The sequence below is a fragment of the Mus pahari genome, chromosome 4 (genome assembly GCF_900095145.1).
Source record: "Mus pahari chromosome 4, PAHARI_EIJ_v1.1, whole genome shotgun sequence".
Taxonomy (NCBI): Eukaryota; Metazoa; Chordata; class Mammalia; order Rodentia; family Muridae; genus Mus; species Mus pahari.
In genome coordinates this window covers 119,243,602-119,264,384 of record NC_034593.1, presented here as the reverse complement: position 1 = coordinate 119,264,384, position 20,783 = coordinate 119,243,602, and the positions used below count along the sequence as shown (strand labels likewise).

Below are 20,783 nucleotides of genomic sequence, written 5' to 3'. Positions count from 1 at the left end.
AAAAAAAAAAAAAAAAGAAAAAAAAAGAAAAAAAAAGAAGAATATTCCAAACGGCCCAGCACGCTGCAGACTCTCATTTGACAAGCCCTGCACACCCGGGATATGCTCTTCATTCTTATGGTCCAAGGGGGGTGGGAACACCTCCATTTCCACCTAAATTCTCAAGATGACTCCCTCCCTATACATGAAGACATTTACTGTTAGTCTTGAATGAATTACTCTGCAAGCAATTTAAAATAATGGATGATTTTCAAAATCAAGACTCCCTACTCCCCAAAGTTGTAGTGACCTGAGATTTTACCAGGTCAAATGAGACGCCATGACCAACAGAGGAAATCAAAGGCATGGATGGTCAGCTCCTTCATCCCAGGACGCACTGGTCCCCACGGCTTTGAACTTGAGGCAGAGGTAAAGAAGCCCTGCATCCCATCCGGAGCCTGTGACAGCCTCAGATGAAGCCGGCTCTCTGTGTTTGTGGTGGCTCTGTCCCCCTTTACAAGTAGACCATTCCTCTAAAAGATTAATTCTAAGTGGTGGGCTCCTTCCGGCTCTCACCGAGGAAGGAAAGGAACAGGAACATCAGATGACCGAAAGAAGCTGTGACCACTGGAAAAAGTGGGTGGCCAAGCACCTTCCGCGGGATTTTGGTGTGGACTAGAAGAGGGCACCTGAACACAAGCTGTGCCGGTTCGTGGAGGACGACACACGGACAACTGATGCTCCCTCCACAGCTGGCCCCCAAAACACCTGATCCAAACTGTGAAGCAACTACATCTATCCCTGAGTAGCTACAGAGAAATAAAACCAAGAAAACCGGGAAGAAGTCACCGCAATGCTAGAATTGTGAAGTCTCCAAAGATTTAAAATTCCTACTGTGCAAAGCTAACCTTTTCCTACTGTTCGGTTGCAGATCTTTGTTATCATCCAAGCAACCTGTCAGTCCTTCACATGGGAGGATCAAAGGGCTAAGAGAGGCAAGGCCTTTCTAATGAGAGGAACCGGACTGGAGTCGGGCAAGGGCGTGGGCCCCAGAGGTCCCTGTTTACTTTGCGCTTTTGCATGAAGGATGTTCAAAGGCTAGGTCCAAGCTGCTCTTCCTGGGGAGTCTTCCTCTGAGTCTGTGACAGGAAAATATTGTTTCCTAAGAAGGTATGGCCTTGAAGTCCTAGGCTGCTGGGGATTAGATCTGAGGGACCACGGGGAGCTGAGGATGTCTTCTACCATGAGACAACCTGTCCGTCTGCTGGGACCTGTCCCCAACCCCAGCTGTAGGAACTCTTGTCTTGACTCTAATTCTACACCAGAGACACAGCCCTTCTCCTGCCTGCCTGTCTTACCTACAAGCCACGCTCTTCCTTGAATCTGGACTTGGCCTCGGTTATAACAGTCAAGACAAACAAACATGGCTGCCTAGAGTCATGTTCCTCACAGACAGAATCCCCTCATCTCCTAATAGTCATTCTTTCCTACATGTACATAGTTTGGCTGTCCTTGCTTCACTATTGTGTTGGTCTGTAACTGTCCCTGACAAGTTGGCTATCCTCAGAGGTCCCCTGCATGGCAGTCCACCTCCCTGGGGTTGCATTCCTAATGGGAAACTGTCCTGAAGCGGAGCCGTAAGCGTGTTGTTTTACGGATACAAAATGGGTCAAATCAAGATCCGTTTGAAGGAAGCAAGCTCCCGAGATGGGAGAGGCTTGCCACAGTCTGCAGTGGGGTTGGGCTGCTGGCTGGAAAGGGACAGGGCTCCACCCACTGAAGCCTTCCTGGGCAATCAAAGCAGTGACTACCAAGCCCCCTGCATCAAAGGGAGCCAGCGACTCCCTTACAGATGTTAAGGCCAGTGTCCTGCCATGTGGCCATTTGTGCAGCGCAAACACTAGCACGAAATACAACGCCCTACACACCCGGACCACGGCTGCCTTCCTTAACCAACCTCCAGTCTGACTAACCACCTCTCTACTCAAGTGGTACCAAGACCTCATCTGGCTTATGAGGAGCCTGAATGGAAAGGGCAAACCGTGAAGGCTCCTGGCAGATGAGCTGTCCTGACCCCTGGAGACTGGGTCTCTGGTACAAAACTGAGAGGGATGGAGGAGAGGGGTAGGCAGGAGGAGGGCCCAACTCTCTGAAAACGTATGCGGAGTTCTATTTAAGGCCTGGAGCTGTGGGCAGTCCAGCCCCTTCTCCCATCTACCTTCTTATGGGAGAAGCCGGTACCCTTGTCCTCCTGGGCTTCGCCAGCAATACATGCTAAGACAGGGTAGCAAGGAGGGTCTCTAGGGACAAAATACAAACTTGTATTCTTGATAACACGGTCAGAACTGGTAAGCAACCAAAAGCACTGAATCAGGAACCCCTCCCAACTCTTCCCATCACCCCACCCCACCCCACTTCTGCCTAAATGGCACCAGGCATTACCTCAGGACGTAAGACCTGAATGTGTATTCTGTTATGACATCATCTCTGGGAAGAGGGTATTAGACATTAGTTTTGTGAGGGGTGAAAAGTTTTAACTGCAAGAATCACCTTGTGGCAACATGCCACACCCCTCGTGCCAAGTAGATGGTGCCATGATGGGCCCACGGTGACCCCTGTAGCCAATCTCCAAACATTCTGCTTCTCTATTGCCTTCACCTAATTGACTTCAACTGTGCCTGTCACCTGTTGGAAGCCTGGCACTGGGAAAACCTTCATACAACGTTTCATACCACTGCGACAGTGCTATGAATTCTCACGTATTCGTAGAAGAGGAAATCAAGACCCAGGAAGGCACTGGGCTCAACACTCCTCCTACCATCATGCTTTGCCACGATGCTATCATTCTCATGAACCTTCCCACCTTCTCTCTGTCCATCACCAGGTGACAGCACCTTTATCCTGACAATGTGCCCCACGTCTAGAATACCGTAGCGTTGCCTAAGCCAAGATGCCACACTGTTTGATAGCAAACCAGTAAAGAGGCCCGAGCTCAGTCAGCCAGTAAAGATATCCCATCTCCCTCCCGAGAATCTGCTCTAACCTGGCGGGTGAGCCTGGCTGTGGGTCCTTGGCTTTGAGACAACCTGGGGTTTGGGAAAGGGAAAAATGGAAATGTGTGGTCAGCGAACTTGACGCTGAGTTTTGTTTCTGCAGCTGAATTAAGACCTTAGTTCCACCCCGAGGACGACTGTGTCCCTGACCACAGAGCTGTGGGAGGGAGTCAGGAAGGGGCACAGAGCCCTGGCTTGGACTCAGATTAGACCCAGGCAGGATCTTAGTGTACAGCTTTTCCCTTGTGTTAGCCAACACTGCGACCAGCTAAACCACACTTTGGATCAAGGTGACGGAGGCGGACCTGGGATCCATCAGCCATGGCTGCAGGACAGTCTGCCTTCAATCTAGTCAGACAGACCCGCCTGGCCTGTGAGGTCACATGTCCTGTGGGAGGTCACAGCTCCAGGGACAGCTGGGTCTACAATCTGCAGACACATTTAGGGCACGCTCTATATCAGTGGTTCTCAACCTTCCTAACACTGCGACCCGATCCATTAAAACAGTTCTTCATGTTGTGGTGACCCCTAACCATAAGATTATTCTGTTGCCACTTCATAAGTGTAAATTTGCTACTGTTACAAATTGCAATGCATGTATCTGATACACTGGGTATCTGATATTTGACCCCTGTGAAAGGGTCTTGGGGTCGCGACCCACAGGATGAGAACCACTGCTCTAGCGAACAGTTCGGAATTAAGGGAACATATTCCTGTCGTCAGAAACCCGCCTTTAAATTCTCTCCCTAGTCCACATTTCTCTCATCCTGACAGAAGTTCACCTAGAGAAGGAAGAGGCTAACGTCGTGTAAAAATGAGGCGACAGGATGCACATCCGCTTCCTCTCAGCTCGAACACTGGGGCTTGCGAATCAGCATAAGCTCATGGAGTGCGGAGAAGTGACGGGACACTCGGAATAAGATACCCACAACACACAGGCCTGAGTCAGGCTGTGACCCAGGCCTCGAATTCATGATCTTCCTCTATTCAAGCAGTCGCTGGAGGGCCCCAGGCCCTGGTTCCCAGTTCCTCATCTGTGAGAAGCAGGTGCAGCCCTCCCTTGCTCCCAGTGCATGGACGGATGAAGAGAAAAGCATGACTTACAGCCCATGGTGCTCTCAAAGGGACAGTGAGCATCGTCTACTGCCTGGGGATTAAAAGTGCATGCGTGAACTGGTGGCTCAGCAGGCACTGTGGAAGGGCAACAGCCTGTGGTTCTTCAACGCCACCCCCCAAGGCTAAGAACGTAGGATTCATAGACTGTGAACCAACCAAATGACACCATTTACGAAAAAAAGAACAAAAGGTATTTCTGGGTACAGAATGTCTTCTCAAAAACACTGGTAGCCAAGAAGTCTGAGAGGCAGAACTGGAGTGTTTCGGACACTCAGAATTTACCAAAGAACTTATCAACTATCAAGCCAGAGCTGAATTAAAACCCAAACCATGAGCAACCTTGCTTTGGACTTTTCTATCACGTGGTGTATGAAGGAACCAAATCTCTCTGCTAGAGCTCCAGGCTTGGAGAGCAGTGGAGAGTTCGTCTCAAAGGAGCCACAGGGATGCCGTGAAATTCACGCACAAAACCAAGACATCGTGCACCCATCTACACAGCACCCGGCCCTGTACTTTTGACTCTTATTATTATATAATAATATTTATTCAAATAAAGTTCATTTTTCAGTTCTTCAATCCCCCCACCACGTGGCAGAACGCACATACTCCTGACAGAGAGGAGTCACTCCATATTGCAAGGAAAGTAACAGAAAAAACAGAGGCAGCAATTTAGAAATGTCATATATTACTTGGGGTCTTTTACAGTAATGCTAAACCATCACATTCCTTGTGGTATATACAATATAGTACACTCTGTAGAATGTCAGCATGAAGTACCAAGAAATTTCAATGCACTTAAAGTGTTTTTTTTAAACATGTATTTTTTGTGTATGGGTGTTCAACTGCATGCATGTCCCCTGGCGCATGACAGAGGCTAGAAGGAGATGCTAGATCGCACCCCTAGGAACTAGAGTTTCAGGTGTTGGTGAGCTGCCATGTAGACACTGAGAATCGAACCCAGCTCCCCTGGGTGACCCAGTGCCCTTAACTGTTGGATCATCTCCCCAGCTTCTTTAAATCCTTTATTTAAAAAGTCCATGTTTGGAGCTATGGGTGTTTCACAGTGGTAGAATCTATTGTCTTCGAGTTTCTGTTGATGTGATAAAACACCATGACCAAAAGCAACCTGGGGAGGGAAGGGTAATTCCATCTTCCACTGTTCTTCTAAGACTCAGAAGGTGGCACTTCCATAGCTCCAGGTACCCCAGCGAGAAAAGGATTCTATTAAAATGTGTCTAAAGCAATTCCTTATTAGATGTTATTTTAGTACATAGGTGAACTTGCAACTCAATCCATAAGTATTGAGGCTAAATATCACGTTATCACAAGAGAGGTTTAGTGAGTTCCCTGTGCATATCTTCATGCCCAGTTAAATATATTAAATATTTAATTCCGCATGTCTGTGTGTGTGCCTGGTACCTTAGAGGCAAGAAGGGGGTCTGGATGCTCAGGGACTGGAGTTGCAAATGGCTGTGAACTGTCAGGTTGGTCCTGGGAATTGATCTCGGTCCCTGGGCCTCTGGAAGAGCAGCCATCTCCATTAGCTCGTTGCCTAGGTTCTAGCTGCAGCTGACCAGTGGATCTGGGTGCTAGTTGAGTTCTACTGTCCTATTTTCTGGCCCAGCAGCAAGATCGCCCTTGGTTCCGCTGGATGGTTACGTAAGTCAAATGCAGGCTGTTCTGGCACAGTTGCCCCTTGGTATCCATAAAGGGTTCTTTGCAGTCAGACATGCAATGGCACATATCTACATATAACTTACATATGCCCTTCCTGTGTTTTAAACCATCTCAGGATCACTTCCAATACAGAAAGCGAGTCAAGTGTCATGCAAAGGTTGTTTGTCTGTATTGTTTAGGGGACAGCATAACAGGAAGACACGATTGTCACACAGTCAGCCCCAATGGGCAAAGTGAGAAGGAAGATGATGCTCGAGGTTGGAGAGGTCCACTGCAGGACAGTCCTACCTGTTATCACTCTCTGAGTGCAGCGCTAAGAGTGCCAAAAACCAAGTTTTGCTTTTTGGAACTTTCTGAAATTTGTCCTGAGAGTCTTTAATCTGCCATTTTCCCCCCACTGCAGCGGGTGCCCAGAGATCTGACTGTGCCCCCCCCCCCCGCAGCGGGTGACTTGAGATCTGACCGTGCCTTTCACTGTGCAAAAGCATCCTGTCACACAAATGACTATGGTGGCTTCAACAAGAAAAGTCATCCATAGTCTCAGCATCGAAACTCTCGGTCCCCACTTAGTGGGGCTGTTTGGGGAGGCTTAGGAGGTGTGGTATTGTTGGAGGAAGTATGTCACTGGGGGCGGGCTTCCAAGTTCTAGAAAGTAGCTGAGACGCTAACCACGGGTGTCCTGGACGTGGGGGCCGACTTTGAAAACCTATCATTCACACAGCAGCCACTTTAAACACATTGTCCACTAGGTGACGGCCTCTATGTGTGGCCAAGCTGTGTGGCCAAGCCTGTCCCAGGGCTGGACTTCCTGAGGAACATGACAGTCAAGAGTGCTGTGTTACAGACTCTCTAAGAGGTTTCTGTGACAGCCATTTGCAGAAGAGAAAAGTCATAGGTCGGCCATTCCTTCAGAATGGACAAGCCAGAGACAGGAGCTGAGGAAGAGAGCCCCTTCCAGGCACCAAGATCTTCAGCTTCAAGCAAAGCGAGCCAGGAATCTCAGGCAAGACAGATGCAGCCAGCAACCCCTTTAGGATCTAAACACTGCATTATGAAGAGAGGCAGAAGGCAGCCTCCGCTAGGGGGCACCGCTGAGCACAGAGCAAATGTGTGCCTGGGAGATGCTAACTCCAGCTGGGTGGTTACTGCACAGTGACAATGACACCTGGCCTCTCTTAACCTGCCAGCTATGCCTCTCCACTTGTTTCCCAGAGTCTTTAACTTCCGCTCCGTTCCTTCTGCTTATAACAATTCCTTGTCGGGTGCTTCCTGTGTCACAGATGAAAAAGGAGGCATTGGTTTGCATGTTTTCACTTTCTAGGTACAGGCAAGAGTCTTTTCTGCTTTGAGACTCTGAACAAGTGTTAGGATTTCTCAAGCTACCTTGAATTTCCCTCTAATTTTACCATATCTTCAAAAAGAAAAAGGGGGAAAAAAGTCCGACTTTGTTTTCTAACCAAACACCAACCCAGAGGACACCCAGAGACTTAGACACCTAATGAGGTTGGCCTCATGTGCACTTGTGGGTAGGATTAGGAGCAAAGATTAGGAAAAAGACTCAAAGATGCCAGGGTGAGCCTCAAACTATATAGGAAGTAAATGGTTTTTAAAAGACTACTGAGAACTTTGGCCACTCACTCCCCACTTTGCAGAGGCCGGGGTGAAGCTGGTGCTGCATACAGACTCCCCACAGACCCTCTCGGGGTTCTGCCTTCTGGCTCTGTAGCTGGGGGGTTCTGTGGGAGGAATCACAGGACCCAGGAGCCTTGAACCTTTAAATGCCATCATCAAACAGAAGCCAGAAACATGTTTTTTTTCCCCAACATAAATCCAAAGCACTGTGCAATTAACTCCTGTAGCCTGTACAGTGCTTGCAATTACCTCTCCCACACAGCTCCTGGCCCCAGGGCAGTGAAGGCTGAAGGTTCTACTTAGTGATAAACACACTTCTTCATTTAGTTAGCAAGCCTCTGAGATAAAGATTATGTCAGAGGCAAAATGGGTGTGGGGTGGGTGTGAGGGGGCTGCGTGCGCATCAGAATCTATCTTCAGGTGAATGTCTGTGCCTTTAGCCAGAGGAGTTTTCTACTGCTAAAAATATCTTGCTTCTACTTTTAAGTTAGTTTGTAGATACTATATAATCAGAGAGACACTACATCCAAACCATATGTCTGTATAATTTTGGCTCTGGGGTTTGTTATACTACACTAAACACTAATAAACTTGTTCACAGGGTTGGTTTTTAATTAATGAACTCGAGTGATCAATGTTCCCGACGTTTCACAAATTCTGATTCTATGCTTACTTTCTCACCCATCTTGACTGAACCAGGAAGAAAGAAAAGTCGAGTCTTTGATATTAATGTCTGACTACCGATAAGCTGTTGAGGTGTTTGTTGTAGGTTCCAAATCAAACCCACGCCAAAGCCCTAAAAACTCCCAGGAAAATAAATAATCACGGTGCTGTGGACTCTAGGAGCTGCCTTGCCAATCCCCGGCCTAAGAGGCAGCACGAGGACACTGCCGGGATCCTGCTCAGATTTACCTACTTATCTGACATACTCTTTATTTTTATCTTACATGCTAACTCACAGCACAAATCATAGTCTTTTATAGTTAGCCATCTTGGGCCTACAGCTTCTCACCCTGGAAACCCCTCTGGGAAGAAAAAGGCTCTGCCTCGCTCACCAAGTAGCCCCTTCCCCAGGCACAGTCCTCACCCTGCAGCAGTCACCCTTACTGGTGGCTTGCAGGATACACCACGAGTGCCTGTGACAGACCCTGGCCTTCGAGCAAACCAAAAGGGGTGGTGTAGTCCCACTTCCCAAGGCCCTGGGGCTCTCAGCTTCCTGATAAAGGGACGGTGAGTCCAAGAACAGACAGGATGCAGTTGGCTTCTCAGAAGAACGTTCCCTCAGGAATGGCTTTTCACTGACCCTGTTTCCAGTCTGGACAAAAGGTGTTCTGAGAGCCGATCAACAATGGTTTCAGAGTGAATTTGCATATTCTCACACACAGTCATTTTGGTAGGTTCACTGGCTCCTCTCCAACTTCTACCCGGGGCTTGAAGAGGCCACACAGGGAACAACCCCCACCCCACCCCCATCCTCTCTCCCAAAACATGGAAGCATAAAATATAATTCATGCATTTTAAGGAGTGGGAGGGAACGCAGTGTTTAAAGAGCTTTTTAGCATCTGAGCTGTATTTTCAGAGGTGTGAACTCAAAAGATCATTCTTGCTTAACAGTAATTTAATGAAAAAGTCCCTACGTTAGAACTGACCAATGGAATGGAAGAGAGGCAGAAACAAACCCGAGAATCCACAGACCACGGATTCTTGACAAAGATTCCATGTTGAAGGAATGACAACTACTTTAAGAAACGGTGGAGGGGAAACTGAATACACACACCTCAAAGGTCGTACTCTATGTGGATTGAAAATCTTAATGTAAGGCTTGAAACTTTGAAACTACTAAAGACAAACATAAAGAGATTGCCACAAGCACTGATCTCACGAACAGGCCTGCAGGGTACAGAGAGAAAAGGACCATACACCTTATTTCATTGAATTAAGAAAGCTTTAGCAATGGAGGTGACCTACAGGCAGAAGAAAAAAATCTTTGCCAACTACTAACTTGAGAGGGGTTAACATCCACAATATATTAAAAACAAAGAAGCCCTCTGGGGTGGAGAGGGGCACGGGAGGTTAAGGGCACATACTGGTTTTTACTGGTTTTTACAGAGGGTCTGAGTTGGGGTTTTCAGCACAAATTTTAAAAGTGACTTGAAAACAAAACCCCTCAAAGACACAACAGCGACAAGGGAGCAGACAACATATTTGACTCAAACTATCTGAACAGATACTTTTGAGAAAATGTCCAACCTCTTAGCTATCCGGGAAACGCAAGTTAAGAGTACACAGAGAATCTATCTCAGCCAGGTCAGGATGGCCACGGTACACAGAACACGCACTAGTCGAGACACATCCATGGGGGATAGGAACTCTTGCATATTGTTGGTGGGAAAGTAAGTCAGTGTGACCATCCAGAGGTCAATATATGTTGATTTCCCCAAAAAACTAAAGGTAGACAGACTGTATAACCTGGCTTCTGAGTATCTGCCCAGACATACCACAGACTTGTCCCCCACACCCATGATTCCAGAGGGAATGTTCACAATGGTCAGAAGCAGCTCAGGGGCTTGGCAACAAATGAATTAGATAAAAAGACATACCCAGTGGAGTACTATTTAACTATATAAAGAATAATGAAACTGAGTCATTTGTAGAAAAAGTGGAATAAACCCGGGTGGTTATGTTTAGGCAAAATAATCCAGACCCAGACAGAACAATGAGTTTTCTGTCAAACGTGGAAGCTAGAAGTTGTAAACAGTGTGAAAGTGGAGAAGAAAAACAACCTGGGGAGGGAGGGGGGAGGAGGGCAAGAAGCAAACCAGAACAAAGCAGGCTCACGTATATCAAAATGCCGTAATAGTGGTGGGGTAGGGGCATCAACCAAAATGAAATATTAAAATTCTATATGGAAACCCGCTATTTTGTAAGCTAATTTTACAAGGAAAAAAAATAATCAAACATTTTTAAAAAGAAAATTCCCTAACAAAAATCATTATTTTGTGTAGTAACCCAAAAAGTTAAGGAAGGAAGGAATGGAGGGGGGAGAGGGACGGAGGGAGGGAGAGAGGGAGGGAGGGAGGNNGAGAGGGAGGGAGGGAGGGAGGGAGGGAGGAAGGAAGGAAGGAAGGAAGGAAGGAAGGAAGGAAGGAAGGAAGGAAGGAAGGAAGGAAGGTCCTCAAAATTCAGGGGAACTCCTAGGAAACAAAGTGGAGGAGCTCCAGGCCAGAGGGTTGAGGTGGGAGGGTGGGTACAGCTCAGCAGGCTGAGTGTGAACTGGAGTGTGAAGGCCCTGAGTGTGGAGTTTCCCTGGAGGCGGAGCCTGCCCAGGCCCTGGCGGATACACATACTGGCACTGCCCTCTCAGGACTGAAGAAAACCGAGGTGATTTCTCCAGAGCAGTGCTTCTCAGCCCTGCTGACGCTGTGGTCCTTTAATACAGTTCCCCTACATTGGAGTGACCCCCACCCATAAAATTATTTCCATTGCTACTTCCTAACTGTAGTTTTGCCACTGTTGTGAATCGTAGCGTAAATATTTTTGGAGATATAGCTTTGCCAAAGGGGCCGTGACCCACAGGTTGAGAACCGCGGCTCTACAGAGCGAGTTGGTTCTAATCAAGAACCCCATCTGCCCTGGGCTCGCTTCGGAGGTGAGATCAGCTCAGGCAAGACAGGGCCTTCCTACACCACGGGAGAAACCAAACCCACGTAATCAGTAGTAGTTCTGAGTACTTGTGGGCGCTAGAAAACCACTCCGGGGAGGGGAAGAGGCCTCAGAGGGGATCTTCGCAGGAAGTGAAGAACACGCAGGCAATTGGCTGTCACACAGAAGCAGTCGGGGTGTGGCAAGTTAGGGGAGGGAGACAGAAGGGTCCCTGTGGCAGCACAGACCAGAAGTTAGATGAATCGATTAGAGGCCACGGGTTCTCTCCCTACTCTCACCCCATGCAAACCCAAGACCAGAGACTGTGAGGGGGCTGCTCTATGCTCTGCGCTTCCCAAAGGGCCTGTGCTGAGACCTGGGTAGACCAGTCCTGGGGTCTCTGCAGCTCTTCCAGAAGGGACTAGAGATGACTGACTGTCACAGGGCCGTCCCCCATGACAGAGTACTTTCTTGAGGTGTTGAGGGCCAAGAACCTTTTGGGGGAAGGGTAGAGACAGGGTTTCTCTGTATAGCCCTGGCTGTCCTGGAACTCACTCTGTAGACCAGGCTGACCTTGAACTCAGAAATACACCTGCCTCTGCCATCCAAGTGCTGGGATTAAAGGTGTGCGCCACCACCGCCCGGCTGCCAAGAATTTATTTTTAGTGCAGCATTAGATTTCTCCACAAGACTCTTGTGTCAAACTCCCTCGAGTGGTACAGGTAGCACATGACAGGGTCCCTCTCTGTCCCTTTTGATGCAGCATCTCCAGGTCTTATAAAAACCTGGCTCAGCAAATAAGCACTGGTGGCTGGCAAGCCTGCGTGCAGGAGTTCTTACAGCAAAGGAAGAGGATGGGTGGGAGAGCAAGCCTGGGTTCCTCTATGCTCCCCACAAATCTCGTAACTCCCAGGTTTTCTCTGCACAACAAGACTGTGGTGGCGGTAGTGGTGTATGTGAGTAGTGACTTCAAAGACCACGCGGCCCATCTAGGGAGTGAGAGGGAAATTGATACTAGTGGCTTTAAGCAGCAAATGTAACAAGTCGGGCTTCACCTGGGGGGGGGGGGGAGCAGCAGCTGGGGGCTCAAGGAGAATTGGGGGACAGAGGCAGGTTTTGTTTTGTTCTAGTATATTCAAAGAAGACTCCTTAACCTTCAGGAAAAAAAAAGTAGTGGTGAGAAGCTCAAAGATTTCTCTGACTTATTAAAGAAACAGGCAGGTAAAGTGTATTTTAAGACAAAAAAAAAATGCGCAGATTTTTATAGCAAACATTTTGTGTCAAACTCAGCTTTTATATCAAATATGTCAAGTATATAATATATATGTATATGAACATATATATGTCATGATTACATATATAATCATGAAAGGTATTAAATCAAGTTCCAACTCTTAAGTACTGCAGTGAATTTCACATGAAATAGGTAGCTCTAGAATTGTTGATGCCAAGGCAGCGTTTAGTCCATGACTGAGAGCCAGCCCTGGGCACACTGTACTTCCGAGGGCCTTCTTCATCACGGCTGGACATGGAAAGGTGGGGTAAACTATTCCTAAGCGATCAGCAATGCAAAGATCACGTTTATAAAACAGGCTTGGTCTCCAGTGCCAGTAAACCAGGGGTGGTGGTACATGGCTGTAATCCCAGCACTCAGATGGTGGAGGCAGGAGGATCAAAGTTCAAGGTCAACCTTGGCTACCTAAGTGAGTTGGAGGTCTGCTTGTGCTACGTGAGACCCTGTCTGAAAGAGATGAAACCAAAAAACGAACAGAAATAATACAAGGTATATATGCAGACTTCTTTCTAGGTTGTTCATCTATGAAGCCAGATGTATCCTGGGGCTGGGATTATAACAGAATCATGCGCTGTGAGCTAAAGAACAAAGCTAGGTGGCCGGCTCAGAAGACCGTAATTAATAGCTGCCACTCAGTTAGGTAGCCATCATCTGTGACCGTGTTACGTTTGGGTGTGATGAATAGTCACCGATGCCAAGAGGTGGTCCATTGACAGGGAAGAAGCCATCGAGCCTTAGGCTAAATCAGTGGGGTTAGATTTGGTACTGTGGTACCAGCTGGGGATTTGGCAACCTGGGAAGTCAGAATGAAGATCAGGCAAGTTTCTCAAGTGTGTAAGCAGCAGGGTTGTTGGGAGGAGGGAGGAGCCTTTCTGAGTTCCTATTGGCTAAAGACAAGTTATGCATTCCAGGTGAGAAGAACCAGACGAAGAAGCTGACTAGAGGGCCCAGGTAGTAGATTGGAAATTTAAATCTATTTGGTGCCAGTACCCGGGAGATTTCTATAGGGAAAAATCATTTGAAAGTTCAGGACCCAAAGTAAATTCTCATGCTTTGGATGAGGTTCCCTGGCTTGGCCCAGGGCATCCGGACTGCAGGCCATTCTAAGGGATGCCGCCCAGGTTGGTGTGTTCGTGAGTAGAGAGAGCAGGCCTTCCAAGCACAGGGACGGGATAGGCGGTGCTGTCCGCCTACTTGTGAAACTGCTAATTTTATCTGAACAGAGCTCACACCGGTAAGTTTGGAAGTGAAAAGAAACCTTAAACAACTGACCTGAGGTATGGACACAGGAGAGGGCAGTGGCAGATCTCTACTAGGAGATGTGACTATACCCTTCAGGCAGTAAGAACTGGCTGGCTTTGAGTAGAGAAGAGACATCATTCATTTGTGTTTCAGAAAAATCCCCCCAAGAGCCAAATGGATGAACTGCGGAAGTAAAGTCTGTGGCCATAACGCATCCCCAACAGCTACAATAGCAGCAATGCAGTAAAGGACAAGGGCTGGCGGTCGAGGAAGACAAGAGGTAAAAAGGACCCAAAGGGAGCCCCACAGGGCTGGGTGACTCTGCACAGGGTTCTAGAGAGAGAACATGGCAGATACACTGGCAACTGTTGTCGAGAATGGATACACCCTGTCAATTCAAACTTAAGACCCAGACTTTACCTACGGAGCCAGTTTCCTGGGTCATGTGGATCAAAATGAAAGACTTACCATAAAAATGAGCAAATTAGGTTTTAACTTACAGATCCTGGGGTAAGGTCTAGCAATGATTACCAATAAAGAAAAACACTCAGAAGATATTTTAAAATAGAAAGAAAATAATAAGCCACATAAATCTTTCTTCCTACAAACACACTGTCCACACATCATTTCAATGGAGTCTTTACCATGTACCAGGGCAGAGAGGGGTACAAAGGTGACCCTCAGATTCATCCCCACTGCAGGCGGGGGATGTCAGGCTGCTTCATATATATATATATATATATATATATATATATATATATATATATATGTTGATTTTTTCCAATAGTCAGTAAGAAATGGCTGAGAAAATAATATTGAGGGCAAGAGAACAGAGAAATAGCAATATATATATAAAATAAAGGCGTAGTGGATATGAAGGCACACTGTGTTGCAAACACACAACTGGAGTAAAACCCACGAGCGGCTGGGTCATCAGCACTAGACTGACTTGGGTGACCTTTTCCTCTTTGGGGAACCAAGATGGGCGTAATGGTGAGAGTGAGGAGATCCGCAAGCAAGCGCCTCGGTTAAGAGCTAAGTCAGCAGCAGGGGCCGAGAGAGTTGATCTTACCATGTTTCAGATGTAGGCAGCTGTCATTCTGGGACCTGTACCTGCAGAAAATTGTGCCTTTAACAAATGTTTATGGAGAGGTTTCTGTACATTCCAAATACGTAGTAGCTACAACATCATGTAGACCTGCTCGCTTTGCCCTTTGTGGTTCTTAGGGCAGCCGTGTCTGTGTGTTGTGCAGAGCGTGTGGTGGCCCTTTCACAGACAGGGGACGGGACCGATGTGGGTCCTCGCTGTTTCCTGCCATCAGTGTGAGACAAGCCCCAATACCGTGTTGTTTAGTATTAAAAAAACCCCAGACACATGAGGTATCTTGCTCAAGGGAATGCAAGGTAGCATGTTGTGCTGTCATTGTAGAAGTGGCATTCTTAAGGACTGTGCAAACAGAGCAGAGGCAGAAGCAAAGAGAAGGCAGACAATAGAAGGGAGGAGGAGGAGGAAAAGGAAAAAAAAAAAAAAAAGTCAACCACACCTTGTAACTACGGCCCGGGGCATGATGGGAAAGGAGTCTCTGCAGGCTCATTCACAAGGAAAAGAAGTCTTTTTGAAATGTTAAGGATTTCAGGAAAGGAAGAAAGCCCGGTTAGGGATGACATGTGACAGTCACAGAATGCAGCAGTGGCTAGGAAGATGCGGACTGATTACAAGGAGTCGGCCAGAAGCAGGAGCACCAACAGAGAGGGCCACGGGACACCTACCTGAAGTCGATTCCTGTAGCTTCTCTCGCTTCCTCTTCTTCTTCTTGCCCTGGAAGGACAGAGGGCAAGTCAGAGGGAGGACAGTGGGTGCGCAGGCGTGCGCTGTGCAGGAAGCACAGACTTCAGAAGGAGGAGGTCAGCCAGAGGGCCAGGGAGAGTCACTGGCTCGCCCTTTCTTGTCTGTACAACTCTGTGTGTTAATGTGTGTGGCTCCTGTGTCCCTGCCTCCTTGGGGACTCCTCTTCCTGACTGCCATGCTCAGAACCCACCTCCACTGGCACCAGGCATGAAGCCTGCTGGGAAATGCACTGCGCTGTATTTTATGTCTGTGGTGTCCGCCTAGTGCCCAGCACCCTGTGGGGGAGATGTGATGTCGGAAGCCAGGAGAAAGGCAGAGGAGGGAGTAGAACCTGGGAAACCGGGGCTTTTACTTCTTTAGACGGGACACCAGGCCGGTACAGGAGCCATTTTAAGTATAGTTCAAAAAAAAAATCTCAATGACATAAAAAAAATTGGTCTTTTTTTAAGTGGCTTAAAATTTTCATTTCTCCTTGAAACTACTGTCTCTGTCCTCTGTCTGCCTCTGCCTCTGCCTCTGTCTCTGTCCCCTTTTCTTTCTTTCACCTTGAAAAGCACCTCCATTCGGCCACAACCAGAGCTTGCGACAGGTATTCTCAACTGACTCACAGAACATTCCTTGTTACCAACACCTCTGAACTAAGGGCAGCAAGGAGCAACATGGACAAAATCAAAAATCAGCCTCTCAGAATTTTCTGACCAAGGCCTGTGGCTCTAGAAAAGCATGGATATATGTATGTGCCTCAGAGCAGTGTTTCTCCAGTCACATGGTGACTGAATGAGGCCTTAACGGTTTAGAAAGTTAACTGAAACTCTCTTCCTATACACTAAAGCAAACAGCCTAGACCGGCGACCAACAACAACCATCTTCAATGTGACCAGAGGTGTTCCGGGAAGGGAGCAGGGGAACAGAAGAACATGCCTCCTCTAGTCAGCAGGATCCTTCATTCTGAGAGCTTTCCTGCCGTTCCGGGAGGCTGTTTCCCGGGCGTGTTAGAACCTTCTGCACTCACCTCTCTTGGTTCCCACTTGCACAGGTCCCATGTCTTGTCCTCTTCCTTACATAGATCTGGGGCTCCTCTGCCTAGCAGATTCCTTCCTGAGCCTGACTCATGGCCCATCAGCTGTGCCCTGAGCCCTGCCCTGAGCCTCTCTCCACCCTCCACACCTGGCACACAGCCAGCATGTAGCGCTCTGTTGCTACTGCCGGCCTAGTATTTTCAGCATGAATCAGTGAGGAGAGAGAACCTGTGTAGAATTTACAGCAAAGAGGGACCAGCTTGGATATATTAATTGACTAATCCATGCAAGATTTAAAAAAAATAAAATGTCAAAAAGGACATAGTCTGTATTATCTTGGGAGGCAGGATACCCTCCCAAGAAAATCTATGTACTGTTGCTTCACAAAAACTTCCTTTGTTAGCCCAAATAGTAGAAGCAAACTTCAAACTTTCAAGACATTCAGCAAGCGATGCTAAGTGTGTATAAAGACATAACTTGCCAAAGCCCGTGCGTGGGTCAGAGTAAAGGTCAGGTCCCCTCCCAGAGAAGAAGCCACAGGCAAAGGCCTGAGAAGAGGACACTGTGCACCCCTTTAGGAGGGACTGAGCTACCCCCTTAAAAGGGCGTGGCGAAGGCTGAGGGCAAGCACATGGTAATTACTGCTCAGGGAACAGAAGCCCGTAGACATGGAGCTAATCCCCTGGAGGGAAGCCCTGCAGATCCTCAAGTCCATATTATGTGGATTTAAATTGCAGTGTAGCGACCTACTCCACGGCCGGGGACAAATGACCTAACCTCCCTGACCTCACACGCTGGCCACCCAGTCCTAAGGATTAGAAAGTGACAGAGACAGTGGAAAGCATGTGGCAGTTATTAAGGCAACCAAAATAACAACAGTGCGGGAGACGACTGTGCCCTGGCTTCCCAGGAGCTGCCCACAAGACTCTCATTTCCTGTGTCAACGTCGTATCTGCTGCACGCGCTCCAAATTCTGAACAGTAAAGTGGCATTTCCAGTGGAGTATATACTAGTGTAGAGTATATATTATTCTAGAGGGGGAAACCATGTTCAACCCATTCCCAGAAAGATGCATATGTGTCCAAATGCTGTAATGGCTGTTATGGGTCATGTGACCTCAGACACAAATTGTCATTGTCTCTGTGGGAGCTGAAGCTTCTACAGCAAAGGTCACCAATAAACTGTACACTGGTTCACGGTTCCACATGTGCTGTTGAAGGAACAATTGCTCTAAATCAAGACAGGCCTGAGTGACATTCTTGCCTCTAGTCTCCTATGAGACCAATGTGTCCCCCTCACACTTCCACATTAAAATCATAACACCTCCGCCTACCCCTGAGAGTGTGCTGGACTAAGGTGGAGCCTTTGGGAGGTAGGGATTGGGGCACAGACCCTATGAATAAGCCTTGTCCTTCGTTGGGTAAGTATAGCCTGGTGCCCTTGGTTTCAGATAGCTCAAACCTCTAGAAGAGTGAACAGTAAATTTCTGCTGTCATAAGCCACCTGTTGTAGCTGTCTAAGAATGATTTTCAAATTATTCTATTAAGAATCTAAATGATCAAAATTGTCACTTTATATAAAAATGACAGAATTTTAGATATGCCATTCTTAATATAGAGTTAAAGACAATGTCAGATATTCAAACTCTCCAGTAAGAGAGCTGGCAACGTAAGCAAGGGAGTTCTTGGTGATAAGACTAGTATATTCTAGAACATGACAATCCCTACCCTGTTTTAGTTAAAGAACATAGAATATGTGCCGGGCGTGGTGGCGCATGCCTTTAATCCCAGCACTCGGGAGGCAGAGGCAGGTGGATTTCTGAGTTCGAGGCCAGCCTGGTCTACAAAGTGAGTTCGAGGCCAGCCAGGGCTATACAGAGAAACCCTGTCTCGAAAAACCAAAAAACAACAACAGCAACAAAAAAAAAAACATAGAATGAGATTAAAAAACAAAACAAAACAAAAACACCCCAAGTAGTTCTAAAACTATGTCACAGCAGTCACCAAGACATGGGGTAAGATTTCTAAAGCATTTGTCACCTGGAAACATGTACCAAGAACTTTAAAATGCTTTATCTTCTTAACATCCTGGTACTATGAATCTATCCTGCAGAAATGATGGTAACAGGGAAAATATGCACAGACATATCAAATGCAGGGTGGATTATGTGTCTCTGAAGGGGAGGGGAAAAAAAATCTAAAATCAGGAGAAACCAGGAAACTGAGACATTCACTTAGTAGAATAGGGACATAAATACCACTTCAGAGAAGAAAAATACATTTTCAGAGAAGAATAGGAAACATGTGATAAAGACATGTATATACAAACACACACATGCACTTATATTTTACCTATATATGAAACTAAAGACACACAGAAAACATAAAGAGGTGGCAAGAGTAGTGATAATTATTTAATAATTAATCTTGCCTTTACATGGTGAAATTACAGGGTTTTTTTAGATCTTTTTCCTAGTATTTTAATATTTATGTTTTGAACTTTAAAAGAGCTTCATTTTACAGAGAGATCAGCACTCACAGCCACCAAGTAAAAAAGCTTAAGGTTTTCAGAATGCAACGTACTCATGACATCTTTATTACACAGTTCGTTAATTCCCCAAAACAACAGAGTACAGACACATGCATCCTCCAAACATCGCTGTGAGATGGGCGGGGAGCAGGGCGGAGGAGGGGGGGATGAGGATGGGGAACAGGGCGGAGGAGGGAGGTGAGGACAGGGAGCAGGGAGGGTCTGAGGATGGGGAGCGAGGGGATGGGGAGATAAAGGCAGGGATACAGAAGGGACTTACGTAATTGTCTCGCGCTGACCAGCCTGGATAAAGCTGCATGTGTAGCTGCCTCTCCTTCCGTGCTAGTTCATAGTATTTGGCCTGCTCTTCCCGGGAGAGGGCGTGCCACTGAAACGGAAACGGAAAACGGGGAGAGAGAACAGGTAAGCGAGGCAGGTGGCAGCAAGCCACCTCGCGGTTCACACTCTGAGGATGGATGGGTTTACTGGAAGCAGTTAAACACTGGCTGCCATCTAAGGGGAGTGGCCCTGGTGCTGCAGACACCAGGCAGTCTGGAGGCTGGGGTGAAACTTACATTTTGGTTTCTCTGCCCTGTGGTCTTGTATCACGTGCAACACATCAAAGCAGTCAGAGTATAAAAGATCTGTCACCCACCCTTCCTTTTTGCCAGTATAAACAGGAAGAAAACCCCCAAATCTTTTCACAGGTGACCCGATATCAAGCGGTCTACTTTCGTTGCCTGGAGTTTTACACTAGTAACTGAGCCCAAACAACATGTATTTATGCAAAATGTGTTCATTTCCAGATTCCTTTGAGGACAAACATGCCTCCTCTCAACCAGACTCTCTCCAGACCCTGTCACGTGAACTCTGGAACCCGAATCTTGTGACCCAAACAGGTATGACATCAGAAGCCAGGCCATCTCCTCACACTTAAGACACATGTCCACGCCTATAGAATGCTGATAACACCGCCCGCGTAGCACACTCAGGCTGTGGTTTGTCACGAGACTGGGGTTTCTGAGAAAGGACACATAGCTGCTGACATCCTTCGAGTCCCTTCTCTCACCTTTTTAATGGAACCACCAAGTAACAAAATTGTTATTCTGGGGGCAAGGCATCCATTTGGGAATTTGAGGACTTTATATCTTATGGTTTTTGTTTTGTTTTGTTAAATTTTGCAATATATGTAAAGCATTTGCCTGAGTCCCCAGCTGATGGTGTTCTAGAATTTTCCCCAAATCTCCAGTGCCAAGCTCCATGGAGATGTGGGCGCCACCTAACTGGGAGGTGACCACACTCACTAAGATGATGTGGCTGCAGGAGTAATTAGAGCCCTTCCCCCAAAATGTCTCTCAGGTAGCTGGGAGCCTCTGCCTTCTCCCACTCTGTACCAAGCTGTCCTGCTCACTGGTTCTAATTACAGTACCTCCCCCCCCATCCCTGCCCCAATGACATAAAAAAAGGAAAAGGAAAGAAAAAGAAAGGTGTGGGTGCTTGAGGGGAGGGAGGAAGGGGAAAGCTGCTGAGAGAATGAGCTCCCACCAGTGTGGCCTTGGATGCGAGGATCTGGCTCAGCATCATTCCTGCAGGAAACAGGAATGCCTGTTGCTCTGGCTAATCTGACAGGAGAAGCAGGGAGTCATCTCACAGGACTCCTGGCATCTTCCTGCCAAGTCAGCAGAGCCCACTGGCCAGGCAGCCATGTCCACACCTTTTGGTTTTGTTTTGTTTTGGTTTTGTTTTTTTTT

The 20,783-nt window shown here is 47.3% G+C and overlaps 1 protein-coding gene across 4 annotated transcripts in view; it reads right to left on the bottom strand.

The window, feature by feature from the left end:
• Lef1 (lymphoid enhancer binding factor 1) overlaps window positions 1-20,783 on the bottom strand; it is a 112,904-nt gene that overhangs the window by 1,478 nt on the left and 90,643 nt on the right. For 2 of the 4 annotated variants that reach the window (XM_021195607.1, XM_021195609.2), the window contains 3 exons: window positions 19,313-19,420; window positions 15,406-15,454; window positions 14,708-14,748 (listed from right to left, as the gene is read on the bottom strand). In XM_021195607.1, the coding sequence (XP_021051266.1) occupies window positions 14,714-14,748; window positions 15,406-15,454; window positions 19,313-19,420 (192 nt within the window). In that variant the 3' untranslated portion in view covers window positions 14,708-14,713. The remainder of the gene's footprint in view (window positions 1-14,707; window positions 14,749-15,405; window positions 15,455-19,312; window positions 19,421-20,783) is intronic. The other 2 variants (XM_021195608.1, XM_029537794.1) reach the window with 1 other exon arrangement.